The 20,323-nt window shown below is 38.5% G+C and overlaps 1 protein-coding gene across 1 annotated transcript in view; it reads left to right on the forward strand.

Moving 5' to 3' along the window:
• Positions 1-20,323, forward strand: part of DNAH3 (dynein axonemal heavy chain 3) — a 104,838-nt gene that overhangs the window by 76,091 nt on the left and 8,424 nt on the right. The window contains exons 42-56 of the mRNA XM_053471658.1: positions 178-281; positions 387-681; positions 1,515-1,694; positions 2,277-2,400; positions 3,378-3,534; positions 4,783-4,926; positions 6,985-7,651; positions 7,735-7,900; positions 8,434-8,650; positions 10,562-10,744; positions 12,963-13,161; positions 13,713-15,854; positions 16,917-17,142; positions 17,542-17,786; positions 18,235-18,351. Coding sequence (XP_053327633.1) covers positions 178-281; positions 387-681; positions 1,515-1,694; positions 2,277-2,400; positions 3,378-3,534; positions 4,783-4,926; positions 6,985-7,651; positions 7,735-7,900; positions 8,434-8,650; positions 10,562-10,744; positions 12,963-13,161; positions 13,713-15,854; positions 16,917-17,142; positions 17,542-17,786; positions 18,235-18,351 — 5,166 coding nt within the window. The remainder of the gene's footprint in view (positions 1-177; positions 282-386; positions 682-1,514; positions 1,695-2,276; positions 2,401-3,377; positions 3,535-4,782; positions 4,927-6,984; positions 7,652-7,734; positions 7,901-8,433; positions 8,651-10,561; positions 10,745-12,962; positions 13,162-13,712; positions 15,855-16,916; positions 17,143-17,541; positions 17,787-18,234; positions 18,352-20,323) is intronic.

Below are 20,323 nucleotides of genomic sequence, written 5' to 3' on the forward strand. Positions count from 1 at the left end.
AAAAAGGCAGCCTAAGGGACCGGTCACAGAAAATATAGGCTATTTTAAGTCTTGAGACCTTTTAGGACCCATTATTTCTTATGTAGTTAAATACATCACACCTGAAGGGTTACCTGTTTATGGAAAAACACATTTCCATTTAAAAATAAAATACTAATGCCCTTCTCTATCATCTAGGAAGTGTGTACGACTTTTATTTCCACAAACAAGCTAGTGGACAATGGAACACGTGGACAGATTACATAACTGCAGAAGAAATGACAATCTCTCCATCAGCCAAAGTAAGAGATTATTATGAATTGCTTGCGTAAGCTTTTTTTCCCATAGAGCTTTGCAGTTACTGTTGTGTACTTGCAACAAGTTAATTTATATTAATTTACCTTTAGGTATCAGATCTCATTATCCCTACAATGGAAACGGCAAGGCAGACATTTTTTCTGAAAACATACTTAGATCATTCAATTCCTACATTGTTCGTTGGGCCAACTGGAACCGGCAAATCTGCAATAACCAACAGCTTCTTAATAAAACTCCCGAAACAAAAGTACGTTGCAAACTGCATCAACTTCTCAGCAAGAACAACGGCCAACCAGACCCAAGATATTATCTTTTCTAAGTTAGATCGGAGAAGAAAGGGTCTCTATGGACCTCCCATGGGAAAGAAGGCTGTGGTATTTGTGGGTAAGAGATTCTGTATCTTTTTTCCAAATGTATTTTCATTTATTATTGCAAAAGTAGCATTATTCTATGTTAGAAAGATCCATTGGTGTTATGTATAAATAGCGATTTGGGTGCAATATTTGAAAAGTGGTCTACAAAAACTTTCAAAAATGTTTCATCGGTTGAAATGTACGTTTTCATTATTTTGCATTTGTTTGGTTTACAATTTGGGGAAGATGATGTGTTTCAAAACATTAGAACAGCTTCTTCCAAAGGGGAACATTAGCTTAAAGGGGAGAATAAGTTCCATGGGATGGAAACATCACCCAGATCCCAAGAGCATGGCGTTATGGTGGCTACTTTCATGGTAAACACATAATACAGGTTTCTAATACATATATATTTCTTATTTAAATCTGTAAAAAAATGATTAAGTTAGTGTGCTGAACTATAAAACCTAGGATTCGAGAAAGTGACAGTTTTAATGGAAATATATAAGAAATAAATTGCCTTTGTGTTATTCACCTGATGGTTTCATGATTGTGTCATGTAGCCAGAGAGTATGATGAATGTTTTTTTCTCTGCTATAATCTAGAAACTAGAATTTCCTATTGCCCAGCAGTAAGCATTAATCCAAATCCCTTTAGAATGGGAGGAACATTACAATTCCTAGCTAAATCATGTGAATAACTTGATTTTAAGGATATGACATTGGGAATGTTTCATTACTTTACTTTAAAAAGTCCTGTCACAAAAAAATATTTTGCAGGGCTCGGTGATGTCACGCAGTTATGGTTTGGTAAAATTACAGCTGAGATTACTAATGTAGCTCTGGCCTTTGATTTTGTCTTCAGATGATCTAAACATGCCAGCAAAAGAGGTATATGGAGCCCAACCCCCCATTGAACTACTGCGGCAGTGGATAGACCATGGACACTGGTATGACAGAAAGGACACATCGCGACTAGACATAGTGGATGTACTGCTACTGTCAGCAATGGGTCCCCCTGGTGGTGGGAGGAATGATATTACAGGTAAGAGGGTTACGTGTTATAAACAGGTTTATTTGGACACCACCACCAAAAGGTGGTATGTCCATGTGTGTGTTTTAAAAAAAAACAAAAACATGATGTGTTTCTGCCCCAAGCAGAGAGCAAAGACTTTATAAACTTACTAAAGAAAGAAAGAGAGTATTTTTCAGAGGTAACCATGTGTGGACATACTACAGAGGTCTCAAAGAGACCAAAACCTGAGACCTCAAGCAGCCCGATTAGAAAAAAAGGATATTTAGCGCGTCTTACAAAATATCCTTCTTTTCCCATTGAGTATTCTTATGGTGTTTCCGTAGGACAAGTGGGCAGTCTGCTTCTGCTCTTAACCATTTTTATGTAGCACAAGTATGTTAAATCACTTCTTCCTGGCAACCTTTTCAGCAGCTCATTTTGTGATATTGATAAATAGACAATTGGCTGTCTCGGCCTTGCTTACGGGTGGTAATAACTCAAAGAACCCAAACGTTTGGAAAGCCTTTATAGTTCTTGTTCCTTCTCATAATATTTAACAAAGGGAAGTATCGAGCCATTTTCTTAACTTTCCTTCTCCTATCTCTTCCACAGGCCGCTTCACACGCCACTTAAACATTGTTTCCGTAAATGCTTTTGACGACGAAACCTTAACTAAAATATTTGGCTCTATAGCTGACTGGCACTTCAGCAAAGGATTTGATATATCATTCTTAAGGTAATGCAATGTTCCCATGTGTCAAAAAAGAAGAGATTTGGATGCCAGTGACTCTGTGGGTACCAATCATTGGTTCAATTCCAATACTTTTTGGTTATTCATCACAAATTGTAACTTAAAAATGCTGCGCTTTACTGATTCTTAATTAAGACCTATGACATAAAGAATACAATACACTAAACTCTAAATCATGAAAGGCTGATTATATGCTGTGCTTTTAAGACAAAGACGTGTATTTATATGACTAGTCATTCCTACTTTTAGAATTCAGTTTTAGGAATCACTGCACTCAGAACATTAAAGGAGCAATGGGGAATATGTATAAAATGTTTTAAAAACAGCTATATGTAGAATAGAATACTCCATTTGTTGCTTTCCTTATAAGGCAAATTTAAACCAAGCGACTTTTTATACTTAATTCCTATGCTATGCATTTGTTAGTCTGTATTTGCCACAACACAACACGAGGCATGTTTATACTGAACGTTACTGACTCTTTATGACGGCACGAACAATCAGGTACTGATGGGAGCTACTCTCCAGAGCCTGGCTTACTCAATATCTAAAGAAGGGGGTTTTGTACGAACTCTTCAGTTTTGCCTGGAGCCACCAGGAATCAAAAGCTATGATCAACCTTTCTTCTCCTGCCTCCTATAAAGAATGTGAGAGCTCTAGGGAACCAACCTTTATAAGCTCCCATGTATGGTGTATGGATTGGTTCCAGTGTAATTTATAATAAAAAAGAAATGTCAAACATGGATAAAATGTTTAAAATATGTTATTTCCCTAACATTCCCCAAAAAGGAATTTACCAATACTTTGGTAGCTCTCAAAATCATCCATAAATCGTAAGAAGGCATTACAGGTTGACTGTAATTAAAAGGTTTGAGACCCATGTTTTATAATATTTTATAACTGATCTTAGTCTACGCACTACAAAACAATGCTTAAATGAAATTGAATTTGTTTAATTGCAGGACAGGCAAACTCATGATTCAGGCTACCATGGCAATTTACAAATCCGCTGTTGAAAAATTTCTTCCGACACCATCCAAATCCCACTATGTCTTCAACCTGCGTGACTTTTCCCGTGTCGTGCGAGGAGTACTACTCTGTCCCCACACCCACTTGCAGGTAAATATGGTTACATTCACATATATAGTAGTAGAAGTATTTTTAAACACTCATCTACAGACACCAGACAAGCCAAAAGGATTGTTGTTCCCCAGAAATCTGATGGTGTTGCCACAACCACAGGGGATTCTGGGTAGGCGCATGCAAATAAGGTGAACAATTATCACCTTTTGCCTCTATATCCACTTTATACATGGATCCTTTAGACAAAACTCAGGAAGAGGTGCAGTAGTCAGACCACCACTCAAACACAGCTGGGTTTTTTTTTTTGTAATCTCTTTTTACACACATGCAATGGGCCCCTTCAAGCCCTGCTAGCCTTTTATCAGCCCAGCCAGGAAAATGCAGCCTGGCTGAAGCATTACTAGGCCCAGCTTTACCACAGAGCACCAGCCAGAAGGCATGGCTGAAGAGCTGAACATAGCAATCCCTTAAAGGGCCCTGCTGGTAGCAATCAGCTCATTCCAGGCTCCAGCAGCAAGAAGCAGCCATAAACACAGAACTCATCAGCATGCAGTTGGGGTACTGGCTTGATACTTGAGGCTTGATACTTGAGGCTTGGGGTAACCAAGAAATACCATTACATAAGTTATTGTGAGTAAAGGTGATGGAAAACCCTTCCACTTAGATTTAAGGGGTAGTAGAAGCATTATTAAACACTCCACCAGACAAGTCAGAAAGCTTGTTTTTCCCTTAGAAATTTAATGGTTCTGCCACAACCAAAAGGGATTCTGGGTAGGCACATGCGAATAAGGTTAGCAATTATCACCTTTTGCCTCTATATCCACTTTATACATGGGTCCCTTGAAAGTAATTGCCCGCTGTGCAGGACAGCCTTTAGACAAAACTCGGGAAGAGGTGCAATAGCCAGATCACCGCTCATGGACAGCTGTTTCGTCCTTTATGGGACTCATCAGCATGAGGTAATGCTCCTGTCGAGTGGTGAGCGTTAAGGACATTTCCTCAGAAATGCTCTTTATGGGTAAATCCTACTTCTTTGTTTTCTGTTTGTCGAAAATAAATGACTCAATAACTCAGCAGGTAGTCAGTTATAGAAAATATTACATGTGCATTGAGTCACAAACTAGAATAATTTAGTAATTCTAATAGCATAGAACCCCTGACTTTAATTGATCAGAATTCATACTTTAGGTCACAATTTACAAGTTGAGACACAAACAAGAAGTCTATCGAAAAATGTCATATCGCTGAGCGTTCTAAATTATATCTATATTTTATTGATTTCAGGACAGTGACAAACTTATTAGACTTTGGATCCATGAAGTGTACCGTGTGTTTTACGACCGCTTGACTGACCCCGGGGATCGGCAATTATTTTTCAACATGGTGAAAGAGACAACATCCAATTGTTTCAAGCAGAATGTTGACAAAGTATGTACATGTTTGAATGTGTATAAATAAATAAGTCGTTCCCTGATAGATTAATATAATATGTTAACAACACAGAGCAGAAACTATATGATGAGATGTCTCTAAATGTGTTTTCATATAATGCAAGGCTATTGATACATATCACTTGTTAGTCTCTTAAATAACTAATTAACTAAGTGTTTTCCCCTTATTTTAACAAGACCTCAAGGACAGGCGTAGAATAGAAACGTTATTGTCTTTTGCATAGTTTGTTATTGTCGTTATTGTCTTGTGCATGCATCACAGTGATCTAATTACAAAGGCTGCCATTATATTATCCAATTTCTGCACAATTCTCCAGTCGCTGTTCAATTACCGTATATCTCCGTGTCTGAATGACCATGTCAGTCCCATTACCGAGGACTAAACGAGAGCCTCAACCTGAAGCATGTGTCCCATCATATGTGTGGCTTCTTCCAGGGTGAGATAATGACAGACTTGGACCATGAAGATTAACTCACCTTCCGGTGGTCACAGTTTCTCTATTTATTGGGTGGAGATACAACCTTCACTAATTACCTAGATGAAGGGTGTACAGGGCTAGGAGCCATGGCTACCTGAGTCCTTGAATTTGTCTAGTCCTGACTTATTATTCCATGAGTACTAGATTTCTGGGGGTCATTTATAAAAAATAAAAAAAACATCCACCAATGAACTTGGTAATAAATATATAGTCCGAATAGAGAGAGTATCCCGAGATTCTATCCACGTAATTTCCATTTTCTCTGTTGGTGTGTTCTTTTTGGAACTGGTTCCTCCGTGCTCTGTATATGTCTGCACTGAAAACTTTAATAATTCTAACAGTAACTGCAAAAACCCATCCATCAGCTTGATATTTTGGGGTTATTTTTTTAACTATGGAGAGCTATAGGTAAATTCAACTTACTGCAAAGTATACTAGATCAACGCTCTTCTATAGTCTGGAGCTTCTTTCCATAAGATTAATAGCATGGCATCTTGGTAATGATGTTCACAAATCATGTTCATCGCTTGCTCAGGGAGTATTTATCAAGCATACATGTCCATTTAACAAAATGTGTCTTCTTTTGGCAATGGCCCACCTAAAGTTGGGTGCATTCTGTATTGATGAATTGCCTTTTACTTTTTGTTCATGATGCTGAATATTGTTCCTGTAATAATGTCCTAAATTGGTATTGAGTACCAGTTTTATTTAAAAAAAAAACTACACATCATAAACATTTCACATTTCAGGTTTTCACTATTGAATGAGCAAGCATGGGGAAAGAGACACGGCTCTCTTGCACCATCATGCCGCTCACTAACAGCAAGGGAGGCGTGGGATAAAGGGCCATTGTACCCCCATTGGTTTTATGGTCCAAATCACAACAAATTCCTCTTTTAAACCACTTTTGCTTCACCATCTTTACAACCCCAAGGGCAATTATTTGCCCAAAATCAATCCAGCAATGGCTTCTATAGTTACACCATTGCCCTGAGATCAGGTGGTACTGTACTCTATTTACTTTTTTTGCTGGAGTATGGTTTTTTCTGTAACTGGTCCAATCAGAGATGTGTTATGGGTGTTATGAAACCCATTCTTGGGTTAGAATTGGGGAAATCATGGACCCAGTTGTTGGGTGTTTAGCTCAATCATAGCTACGTTTTAAAAGTTAGCACAAAGTGAAACAAAAGGGAGAAGGTCCCATGTGATAAACCAGAAAATGTTTGCTATAATATCAGATAACAAAATTAGAGTAATTGTGCATTTATTTCCTGGACAAACCATAATGTCTTATTATTTATGCCTGTGTTGTACTACCAGAAATAACAGTATATTTATGATCATGAAAAGTGTCATTATTCCTGTTTGTGGTGCAGACGCTTCTGAAACTACTAGTGTTTTATTCTCAGATGTCACAACAAAATACCTTTTAAACCTGACATAAAGTCTTTTTTATCCAATTGGATATATATATATATATATATATATATATATATATATATATATATTAGGAGCTTTAGGTAGAAGTTACAAATGTTATTTCTTGTCTTTATCAGGTTCTTAGCCATTTGGCACCTACCGGAAAAGTGGTTGATGATAATATTCGAAGCCTTTTCTTTGGAGATTATTTCAAGCCTGATAGTGACATTAAAGTATATGATGAAATCACTGACTTAAAACAACTAACGTCAGTCATGGAATACTATCTGGATGAATTTAATAATATCAGCAAAGCTCCAATGTCTTTGGTAATGTTTAAATTTGCCATCGAACATATCTCGAGGATCTGTCGAGTGTTGAAACAAGACAACGGGCACCTGCTGCTGGTTGGAATCGGTGGAAGTGGCCGGCAGAGCGCTACTAAACTGGCCACGTTTATGAACTCCTTCGAGCTCTTTCAAATTGAGATTACGAAGAACTATACTGTTACAGAGTGGCGTGACGATGTCAAGAAAATGATGCTGCAAGCTGGAGTGGCTGGCAAAAACACAGTTTTCCTTTTTTGTGATAACCAAATCAAGGATGAGATATTTGTAGAGGATATAAACATGCTTTTAAACACAGGAGATGTCCCTAATATATTTCCAGCCGATGAGAAGGCAGACATCGTTGATAAAATGCAATCCATAGCAAGGACCGAAGGCCGAAAAATCGAAGCCACTCCAATGGCCATGTACAATTTCTTCATTGAAAGAGTGAGAGCCAATTTACATATAGTACTGGGTAAGAATTCATGAAATGCTGACTCGTAGATATGCCGAATGAGTATTATGTATGTGCAAAATAGCATTTCTGTTTTCTTCTAGCAATGAGTCCCATTGGAGACGCATTTCGCAATCGACTACGCATGTTCCCTTCACTAATAAACTGCTGCACCATCGACTGGTTTCAAACCTGGCCAACAGATGCCCTGGAAATGGTGGCAAATAAGTTTCTGGAAGATGTACCCCTGGATGATGAAATTAGGAAAGAGTACGTTTTTCATACCACGTTAATTTTTGTAATCTTACAATGGAGATTGGTGTCAGCTACTAACACGGGTATGAAGCTTGAGTCAGCAAAGTACTTAATTGCCAACGAAAGCGATCAGTAGAAGATAATTACAAGGAGGCATGTCAGCAACAGAGTAATCATTTTAAACACTGGGAATACATTTCTACTTCATTAGCAAAATCTATTATGGTAATTCTGTTTCATAGAAAACTGGGAATGTAAAATCAGAGAGTTGATATTGTTTGACCCAGTTAGTCTCGGTTGGGTAAGGTTTAATGTATTCAATTTACCTTTTGGATCGGAGTGTTTCTCTGTTACAGGGGGTTAATGCATGAAGATACTTATATACATATGCCAAAAAAGTAACTCTGTGCTTTCCCCAAACATATTTTGGTACTATCATACTATGTGAGGGTTATGTATAAATAAAAATGATGTTATTTTTTTATTTTTACATCAAGTCACCATAGATTACATTTGTTGTAATGCTAAATTCACTTGTAATTTTGTAGAGTGGTCTCCATGTGCAAGTATTTCCAAGAAAGTGTGAAAGATCTGTCAGACAGCTATTACAACACTTTAAGAAGACATAATTATGTCACCCCAACCTCCTACTTGGAATTGATCCTGACTTTCAAGACACTGCTAAACAGCAAAAGGCATGAGGTGGACACAATGAGAAACCGTTACCTTGTTGGTTTGGAGAAACTTGAGTTTGCATCATCACAAGTAAGTTTCTAAAGACTATTAGTATGATGATGAGACACAGAGAAAATATAAGGAGATGCATGTATTACACTGACTAGAATTTCTCCCACTCTCATATCATGTGTACATGTGCCAATATATGCAATTGTTTTAGGTATAGTTGTGTACAACAGGATTACAACGCTTGTGTTAATGGTGGTGCGGATTGTAAGCTCCCCAGGGGTCCTACTTGGCTCTGGTTGTGAGATCCCACCTACCTTTGCTCGAATTGCACCAGCTGCAGACCCCCGACCATGATGCAGATGTTTGGGGCAACAGTCATGTATCTGAAGCTCCGATGTCACCATGGGCTCTGTTAATGTTAAGGAAATATACCTTAGAAGACTATGGACTGTGGTGTTCTGGGTACCGCTTCAGATCTCCAGGAACATACCTTTGTATTGTTTGTTACTATGTAGGAAGACTGTGCTTACGCTCTTTCAACTTACGTTACTTTTTCCTGGAGTATAACTTCATATAAGCATGAAGATTGCCTCCACAAAACTTTACTCATGCTGATTTCAGCACCATTCATCTATTTCATATGAATTATTTATTTGAAACTCAGCAGGCCTGTTCCCTAGTCAACAAATAAATAACATTAGTAAAAATATAGATTTTATCATGCCGAGTATAAAGATTTGGGCCGTCAGAATAAGATAATCAATTAAGGGAGAAGTACAAACAAAAGTACATGTAGTCTTCTGCCAATATGTATCAAAATAGTTTTTATTCCATTAAATTGTCTTTTTTCAACCTTATTTTAGCTGATGTAGCTTCCCTTCTTTATATATATGTATGTAAGGGTATGTATGTAAGGTAAAATAGCGGCTCCATCTGACACCGGCCCATAGGGCATTAGCCATTTTGCCAAATGACCAGTACAGGCCTTTCTGCACACCATTATGGAAATGACATGGCTGATGAAGGATTCTGGGCACCTGGCCTTACAAGGGGAGGGACTGGTAATTCAGCATCGTGCAAATAGTCAACGTGCATTGAAGGATCCAACTGCACATGCCCACTAATATACTTAGCAGCTAGACTTAGTTCATTCACGCAGTAGGTCGGTCATTCCTCCTCAGTCCATCATAGGAGGTATAACAAATGTTATATCAGTATATCCATACCCGGGAACTTCAGACCATAGTCTACACAGAGATCCCTCTTCTGAGAGTATGGCTTCATGGGGGTACTGGACAGGTTTAGCCATAGGAGGGCTAGGGATAGCTACAGAAAAAGACAGCACTATCCCCAGTTAACACTACATGGGCTGTGAGTGGGAGAAGAATTTGATGAAAAGTGGACATGGCTAAGCATTGCTCCTCTGCCGCTGTGAAAGGGGACACTGACCTGGAGACCTCGGGGAAGCTGCACTGTCTCCGGAGACTCCATGTCCATTATCTGCATGTGAGCTCATGACTGCCAAAGATTACAACACAAAGAGGGCAGGTAGTGGCGGCTGCTGACCTCCCTCATCCAGAGAACAAAAAGCTTACGCTCAGAGGGTCTGGGCAAACCCCAAGAGTTCACTGGTATGATCAACAGGATTCTGATAATGCCATATCCCGGAATTTCATGATTATTTCATTAAGTGAATAGTGTAAAGTGATTCTCACAAAGCATTACCCCTGAGTTCTGCCGCTGTCTTTTCTTTACTCTGAACATGACATGTATATAACACTTGCCTAGGTTTTATGAGTAATCTCAGTACTGTAGAACATCTTTTGTTTTAATAATTAAAGTGTGAAATCTGAGTATGTGGATTCACTTTGTTGTGTTTCGCTCTTCTACCTAATGAGATTTAATGATTCTCGTTGTAGACTTCACTATGAACTCTTCACACACAATGCTGCTGCTAATCATTGCTCTTTCTCGTCTAATTTACCTTAGGTGTCGGTTATGCAAAAAGACCTTACGGCACTTCAGCCCGAATTGATTAAAACATCAGCAGAAACAGAGAAAATGATGCTCAAGATCGAGAAAGAGACTGTGGATGTCGACGCTAAAAGGGAACTTGTATCAGCAGATGAAAAGGTGGCTAATGAAGCCGCTGCAGCTTCTCAAGCAATCAAGGTAACGCTGCTTTAGAACACCGTCACAGTTCTCTTTCTCGTCACCCTTACTGCTTCAAAGCGGTGGGTCCTACGCAGCGGCGCAGCTCAAAATAAGCCTGCCGGCTCTACACTGATGTTTTCACTGCACTTAACAGTATCTCTATAGCCCGATAATAAAGGATCCATGATGGCTTAAAGATGCTATTCCATTTAGCCAAAACATCAGTTTCTCTGTAACATGTTAAGGAAATAAAACTTAGCAATTCAGTCTTTTTATTGTGTGTTCTGAAAGCGTAATCACATATAAATATTGCAGAAGCCTTCAGAAGCTTCTATGGCAACAGCCTATTAGTGCCTGCTTTTGTTTCACATGACAAATGTGGCCAGCAATAATGAAAAAAAAATATCTTAGCCTACATCTGATCAGGTGAACATAAAAACACGGTCATTTATTTGGGATGCAATATTCCTCCGAACCAAGACTAGTGAATGTAAGGAGTCTTTTAAACAATAATGTAACGTTTAATAGGCTGTGTTATGGTCTGCATTATTTTAAATGTAAAATATTAGATATTCTATCGCAGCTGTTCTTTGGAGATTCTCTTCTGATCAAAGTGCTAAATGTAAAGCTGTAACAGTCAATTGCTTTCCACAGCTTTGACACCTTTAGTACTTTGCCCTAGAATTCCTCCTTATAAATATGGCCAAGGTCTTATAGGCAACAGCCAGTCTATTCTTAGCTTTATATATATTTAAAAACATCACAGAAGTCCTTTCATCAACCAGCAGCCCTGTCAGCTTTGGGTTACTGCGCATGCATACAACCACACGGAGGCTCAAGTCGTGCATGTCAATTGAACTACGTTTGATAAAAGGGGATTGTGTTGCTTACTTAGTTAAAAGGAGGGTAATGAAAGAGAAGGCCCATTGCAACTGCTGTTAAGAATAAATGCATACCGTATATATCTTTAGATACATTAAAGTTCTAATCTAGAGAGCGGAATGTCCCTTTAAGCCCATTACTTCATGGCATCAGTATTAATGTTATTATTATCATGTGTTAGATCACGCATGTCCGTAGAACTTCTAGTTAAGTCCAATATTCGTTTAGTTTTCAGCGTTGCCTTTATGCCGCAGATGTCTCTTTCTGCTTCTATCACATACATTAATAATGTTCGGTGTCAATCCTTATCCACCCTCATTGGACTGAATGAACAGCATGACATTGTAAAGAGAAGAACTATATATTTTTGACAGATTCTTGGTCTTCTGTTTTTTCTTGTAAAAGAGCATCACCTCCGGGACTCTTTAAGTCACCGTCGGATAAAAATGGCTTCATTTTCTGTAATTATTATTTAACAGACAAGATTTATCAGCTAAAGTTTATCTGAAATAAAGTTCATGTCAGGTGTTCTTGTCAATTTGTCCTCTCATCTTACCATCATTTCGGTTAAGTTGCAAGTTGTAAAATTTAACACATGAACTTATTAAATATACATTAGCTGAACACGGTAAAAAAAAAGTAGTAAAGGACGTTTTCTTATCAGCATTAATTAGATAGGGAACAGTCATGCCAAAATCTATTTAATATTATTATTTTAATGGTGAATATAAAAGTCCCCCCAGGGCCGGACTGGTTAGGAGAAGGGCTCCTTGTTGGATCTGCACGGCTTCACGCTTCTATATTACTGCATTTCTGCCGGGAAATGGACAGGATCACGATCTACTAGTAAAGGGAATCGGGGGCATTCGTAGATCAAATGCTGCTTCTTTCACCAAAATAAGGACATCAGCAGACACCGAGAATTAAAATATAGACATCACCGCCCCTCAAATACACTGCTACGTCATGTAACAAAAAGACCTCCATTGTTGGTCAGATGTCTGCCCTTCTGGCACATTTTCCATCTTGAGCCTACATATTTCACAAAAGAATGTCTTGCTAAATGCTTGTAAGGACTAGAGAACGTTTGATTCGATGCTACCTTTTTACTGCCTTTATGAGGTTTCAAGTGTCTTTATCTGAATCTTATATTTCAATGCGTCGGGTTTTTTTCTTGCTGTGTATTTTTCAAAATCATTGAACATGAAACGAAGTATTCAGGAATATGTCACCAGCTCCTGACTGCTTACAGCTAAAATACGACTCTTCCAGTTTTTGTTTTCCATTCTTAGTAAGCTGGAATCATTGTATCAGTGCAATGTGTAACTCGATTCTTACCGTGTCCCTTTTCCAGGATGAATGCGAAGGTGATCTCGCCGAGGCCATGCCGGCTTTAGAAGCAGCGATATCTGCTCTTGACACGCTCAGTCCTACAGACATAACACTCGTGAAATCGATGCAGAATCCCCCACCTTTGGTAAAACTTGTGATGGAAAGTATTTGCGTGATGAAAGGCATAAAGCCTGAGAGGAAGCCTGACCCCAGCGGATCAGGTAAGAAGCTCCAAAAGCATGCAGTGGGTGACCGGGTACATGACATAAAAGCTTCCCATTATAAATAATCACTTTGACTTGTTACCGTAGTTCATTCAACTCCAAAGTGATGTTTTCTGATTTCCAGATATGTATTTAAACGCCTCAAGGTTCCTGCAACCAAAACCTACTTTATTTTCACTTTTCTTTTCTATCGTCTTATTATTTTGCTCCCTTTCCTTCTATTCTATCTTCCTTCTTTCCTCTCTTGGTTTGTCTGTCATTTTCCCTGTCTATACTTCTTTCCTGTCTGCCTTTCTTTTCCTTATTTCCTTTTCTTAATATTTCTGAAACAATGACCCGTTTATTCAAGAAAGCAAATTCATATTTGTCATTTGCATTCTAGTGGCATGGTCATACATTGTTCTTAGGTAGCCTTCTGAAATAGAGGATATCACTCTATGCATTCAGTTCTCGTGGAGAGTTCTCAGTTTTCATGGAGTTAACATGACTAATATGGTAAAAACTTTAAACAATAGTTTGTATTTAATGCTTTCTTTTCTTCATATCAGGTAAAATGGTGGAAGACTACTGGGGACCATCCCGAAAACTTCTAAGTGATCTGAAGTTCCTTGAGAGCCTAAAGTCCTTTGACAAGGATAACATCCCCCCTGCAATCATGAAAAAAATCAGAGAAAAGTTTATAGATAATCCTGAATTCCAGCCGTCGATGATTAGGCTCGTGTCTTCAGCCTGTGAAGGACTCTGCAAGTGGGTAAGGGCCTTGGAGGTGTATGATCGTGTGGCCAAAGTGGTTGCTCCAAAACGAGAGCGTCTTAAAGAAGCCGAAGCAAAGCTTTTTATACAAATGCAGCAGCTTAACACCAAACGGGCAGAGCTTAAGGCTGTTGAGGACCGTCTGCAAGCTTTGAATGACGAATTCAGTGCCATGAACAGCAGAAAAGAAGAGTTGGAAAACAACATTGAAATCTGCTCTCAGAAACTGGTACGTGCTGAAAAACTGATCAGTGGCCTTGGAGGAGAAAAAGATAGATGGACTGAGGCTGCACGATTGCTAGGAATAAAATACACCAATCTTACTGGGGATGTGCTTCTGTCTTCAGGAACAGTAGCCTATCTGGGAGCCTTTACTGTGGAGTATCGCCAGAAATGCCAAAGCCAGTGGCACATATTATGTAAGGAAAGAAAAATCCCCTGCTCAGATGACTTCACGTTAAGTACCACACTGGGCGATCCGGTTAAAATACGGGCCTGGCAGATCGCTGGCCTGCCCGTGGATTCGTTCTCTATAGACAATGGTATAATTGTCTCTAATTCCAGAAGGTGGCCTTTGATGATTGACCCTCAAGGACAAGCCAACAAGTGGGTGAAAAATATGGAGAAAGCCAACAAGCTCTTTGTTATTAAACTGTCTGATTCCTCCTATACCCGCACGTTAGAAAATGCCATTCAGTTCGGAAACCCGGTTTTACTTGAAAACATTGGAGAGGAAATTGATGCTGTTCTGGAGCCTCTTCTACTAAAACAGACATTTAAACAGCAAGGAGTGGAATATATTAGACTAGGTGAAAACATTGTGGAATACTCAAAAGACTTCAGACTTTATATGACCACTCGTTTAAGAAATCCACACTATCTACCAGAAGTGGCTGTGAAAGTTTGCCTCCTGAACTTTATGATAACACCACTGGGTCTTCAAGACCAGCTCCTTGGCATTGTGGCGGCAAAAGAAAAGCCGGAACTAGAGGAAAAAAAGAACCAGCTTATAATAGAAAGTGCAACCAACAAGAAGCAGCTAAAGGAAATTGAAGACAAAATCCTAGAAGTTCTGTCCTCCTCCCAAGGAAACATATTAGAAGACGAAACTGCCATCAAAGTGTTGTCATCATCAAAGCTCCTCTCTGAAGAAATATCTGAAAAGCAACAAATTGCATCAGCCACCGAAAAGGAAATTGATGCCACCAGAATGGGATACAAGCCAGTGGCGGTTCATTCGTCAATTGCCTTCTTCTGCATTTCCGACCTAGCCAACATTGAGCCGATGTACCAGTATTCATTGACGTGGTTCATTAACCTATACGTTCATTCAGTTGCCCATAGTAAAAAGAGCGAGGACCTTCAGGAGAGAATCGCAAATATAATTGAACATTTTACAATAAGTATTTACAACAACGTCTGTCGATCTTTGTTTGAAAAAGATAAACTTCTTTTTTCACTTCTCTTGACAATTGGCATTATGAAAGGAAAAGACCAAATAAATGATGAGGTTTGGCGTTTCCTTCTGACTGGAGGAGTAGCTCTGGACAATCCGTATCCAAACCCTGCCGCTCTCTGGCTGTCAGATAAATCTTGGGCTGAAATTGTGCGTGCTTCTAACCTCAAACCACTTCAAGGCTTCATGGACCATGTGAAAAACAATGTTTCAAAATGGAAGAAGATTTACGACTCCTTGAAGCCGCAAGATGAGCCATTTCCAGACGAATGGCAGTCTTTAACAGGTCTAAACAGAATGGTTGTACTCAGATGTCTCAGACCTGACAAAATGGTCCCAGCGATTCAAGAGTTCATTTCAGAAAATATGGGCAAAATGTTTATTGAACCACCAACTTTTGACCTCGCAGGGAGTTACAATGATTCCAATTGTTGTGCGCCACTCATTTTTGTGCTGTCCCCTGGTGCTGACCCAATGGCAGGTAAGAATCCATCTTTATCCACAAAAGAATTTGAGCAAATAAAGTGTAAAATATGTTTTGAGGCTTTTAGCATGTTCTAAGCAAGGGGAAATAATGGGGAAATGGGGAAATAATGCCCCGCATTGTTATATGGAAATCCGCTTTTTTTTAGTTTTAGTTTTTTCGTTCAGCACCATGAAGGAGAAGTTCCTCCTCTTATTAAAGCTGATTGCTATCCAATGGCAAAATTACATCTGATCTCTGTTTTGTGTATTTATTGATCATTATTATTCTAGCAGGAACCCGGAGATCTGAATGTGTACGCCTTTATGCTCTTTACAGTGTGCTCCCCGTTCTGTATATTGTTAATGTTAAGAATATGTTAAGAATAAGAATATGGCAAATGTTAATGTTCACCTTGGTGATTAAAACATAATCATTCTTTTGCTTCCAACAAGGCATTATCACAAGGACTGCAAGTGTTAATCTCTATACACACACTAAGATAGCAGAGACAGAACACATTCATGCAGTTGTCAAGGACGTAGTATTATGTTAAAAATCTTATTGTTTTGATACCAGAATTGACACAATAGTACAATTGTGAGTACTTTAAAATACATTCTTAAAATAACACTTACCTGAGATAGAAGCTGGAGCTTTGCAGCTGCTGCTGCCCTGCTCTTCCGTGGCCCAAGGATTCTTGCTTAAAGCAGTTTGTTATTCTTTGTGATTTTAATTTCTTTTATAGCGCTACAAAATCTGCCGGCGCTGTATAAATGAACGTGATGTGAAGCAGTCAATCAGTGGCAGTTAATAAGTTAATAGTGGGGGCATTATCTGCGTATGTGCACCGGGGTCTGAACTGGAGCTGAATCCCCCAATGCATTTGCAAAAGGGATCCGATATAAATGTAAAGGCACTTCTTTAGTGTAATATGCATTAAAGAGCATGTGATGGCTCTTGGCTCATACATGATACAGTAGTCCAGCGTCGTGTACCGCACAGTTATGAGCATTTACATTTCATACATTTTTGCGTCTCTGTGTGTTTTACATAAATGTGTGATTTACTAACCTGCAGGATTACTGAAGTTTGCTGATGACCTCGGCATGGGGGGAGATAATATTCAGACCATTTCACTGGGACAGGGGCAAGGGCCCATAGCTGCAAAGATGATCCATCAGGCAATTAAAGATGGAACCTGGGTCGTTTTACAAAACTGTCACCTAGCAAGCAGCTGGATGCCATCCCTAGAGAAAATCTGCGAGGAAGTCATGGTCCCCGAGAATACCAACGAGAGATTCAGGTACGTGATAGCGGTCCAAGATATGGGCTAATCTTCTGTGGTCTTCCATGCCAACTCAATCCTGTCTCCTCTCTAATAGATTGTTGATGATTTGTGGCTTTGTCTTAAAATTTTTCCTTTATATTAAGAAATGCAATAAGGCACGTGCCAACCAAATAAAACATATGATAAACAGATTGGGGCATAGTAAACCAAAAAAGTTAACCAAATGAAAACGTTCAAATATTTTCAGTCTATATAACCCTTTTTGGTCCTGAGATTCTGTTCTAAATAACGTTACACAACATTCTTTTCGGAATAACATAAGAATAAAGATCTCTGACAAGACCTTGAGTTGTATTTAGTTTACATTAAAAAACATGCAAACTATATAAAGTTTAACCGTTGCTCTATTTTCAGATTATGGCTAACGAGCTACCCTTCAGACCAGTTCCCTGTCAGTATTCTGCAGAATGGAGTAAAAATGACCAACGAGCCCCCAAAAGGCCTGAGAGCGAACCTGCTCCGCTCCTATCTAAATGACCCAATATCGGACCCCCATTTCTTCAGCAGCTGCCAGAAACCGGAGATGTGGCAGAAGCTGCTGTTTGGCCTTTGCTTTTTTCACGCACTTGTTCAAGAACGAAGAAATTTCGGCCCATTAGGTAAGATTTACATTACCTGAAAACCAAATGGTCATGGAATTATTACTGTTATCTGAAGCAGAAAGACACCAACAAAGTATTTTTATTTACATTATTCAACCTTAAAAATATAAACGTAGTAGCTCTGTGGCTCGTAATGTTATTCCACGCTATTCCAGGTATTTGGTGGGCTGATGAGTATACAGATTTTCCCAGGTTCACGGTTGTCAGATGTTCTTATCAGATGTCAGTGGAGATGTCAAATTAGAGGGCTTTTTTCCCTATAAAACTGCTTTTTATTGCATCGAAATACTAAAACTGATTTGAAGGTTTGGATTTTACAGCAGAAATAACCGGCAGACTAAATGTGGCCTGTGATGAGAATGGATCGTATCTTTTTAATATTCACGTTGGAGTTGAATAACTGATTTATCCACTGTTACTAATCTGTTCACACGTGTGTCTACAGGGTGGAATATTCCATACGAATTCAACGAGTCTGACTTAAGAATCAGTATGCGGCAGATCCAGATGTTCTTGAATGAGTATGAAACGGTACCGTTTGAAGCTCTAACATACTTAACAGGTAAAAACAGCCTAATAGGTTAACTTCTCAATATATATAATAATGTAACAGTACAATCAGAATTGATTCATATTCCATGCGCCTAAAGACCCAAGCCTTAAAAAATAACATGAATACAGGCAATCTGGCACGTCGGACAAATCCCTGGTAAACCTGTGGCTGATCAGGTGTTATACTTCCAAACATGTGCTTACACACGCAATCCTAAACATGTAACACGTGTATCCAACCCCTGACCTTAAAGTGCAAGGGGCTGTGTAGTCACAATCTGGCCATATATAATATACAGTATATTATATACCCTTTCATATTTATGGCTGGTATATCCACTTTATACATGGATCCCTTGAAAGTAATTGCCCGCTGTACAAGACAGCCTTTACACAAAAGTCTAAAGAATAAAGTGGATATAGAGGCAAAGGGTGATCATTGTTAATTGTTAATGCATGTGCCTACCCAGAATCCCTTGTGGTTGTGGCAGCACCATGAGATTTCTGAGGGAAAAACAAGCCTTTTGGCTTATCTGGTGTAGATGAGTGTATAATATATATAAATATATAGAGAGATAATGTTTTATATAGCAAATCTCTTTTATTACGCCTTCAAAGCACCAGCTGTAGTTAAATACAGCCTCCGAATGGTTATCTGGGCAACATACACGTCAAAGAATAATTAGAGGACAGAAGCTAATTTCCTATTGGTCAATAGGTTAGTAATTTGCACATTGACATCATTGCTAATTAACTGTAGTTTCGTAATCATTTCTGGGAAGTGGAGTATAGAAGTCAAAACGGAAAGTTTACTGCTGCGACTCTTCAAATAATAATAGTTAAAGGATTATGGTAAAAATCTTATATTATTCATTGCTATTCATTGAGCTTTGTCACAGTGTATATAATGTAAACTTTTTCATGTATTTGCTATTTACTAAAATGCCTACCTGCTGCAGTTTTGGGGTTCCTAAATTCATTAACCATTCCATTTCCATTTCACTCGCGTCTCTGGGTAGCTGGGACTGATTTACAGAGCCCAACAAGTCACTTTTTAAAGCTCCAAACACACACTGGGCTCAATATGTGAGTCAAGTAACTATTTCCTGAAAATATTTATATACTGTATTTCTTTACTCTGAAAAAACTCAACAAAGTGGAAAATTATTCGGCATTTTACTGAAACACCCAACGGTATACATTGTGCCTTCATTTTATTTATAGATATAGATTTATAAAGAATCGAGCTTTTCTGTGCAGCCCAATATTTCATTAAATGCAATAGCATTTCCACAAATCTGACATTTCTTTTCCAAAATGAATGGCACTTTTCAATACATTTATGTTGTTATCATAAGAAATAAGTCATCACAATGGGAACCCCACTCATTTTTTCAAAATAATACACTAATGGATAAAATATTCCATCTGAAACGCATTTCTTTTGTTCCATCATCCTGACAATCTGATTCATGCTCATAGGAAGCTAGGATTTCTGTAACAATAACCTTTCATTATAACATTTTTCAAAAAGCAGAGAGATTTATGTATTGGCGGACGTGTATTACCTGTTTGATCTTAAAAAAAAAATGTAAAATTAGTTAGTAAAGAAAATATGCTTTTCTTTCCCGTGTATTTATTTTCTAAGTAATACGATTTTTCCAGAAGTACACATGACAGAGAGAAATTACAAAAAGTTTAATAAAAATACCATCGATAAATCGCTTGGAGAAACAAATTGATTTTAAGGAGCATTTCTGATGATTATAGATGATGCTATGCTGGCTATTAATAATAGCTTTTTAACTCTCTCGGATATAGGAAATATACAGAATGTAGCTGTTGGGTTTCCTTCAAGGTTAAGAAATGCAGATTGTTGACAGTTTGGATCCCGCAGGCATTCTGTAAAACTGAGGAACGACCGACAAATCTTTGCCCATATGGTGTAAAGCGGCCGGCTCCTACCCTCCGTTTAGCCGATG

The sequence above is a fragment of the Spea bombifrons genome, chromosome 7 (genome assembly GCF_027358695.1).
Source record: "Spea bombifrons isolate aSpeBom1 chromosome 7, aSpeBom1.2.pri, whole genome shotgun sequence".
Classification (NCBI taxonomy): domain Eukaryota; kingdom Metazoa; phylum Chordata; class Amphibia; order Anura; family Pelobatidae; genus Spea; species Spea bombifrons.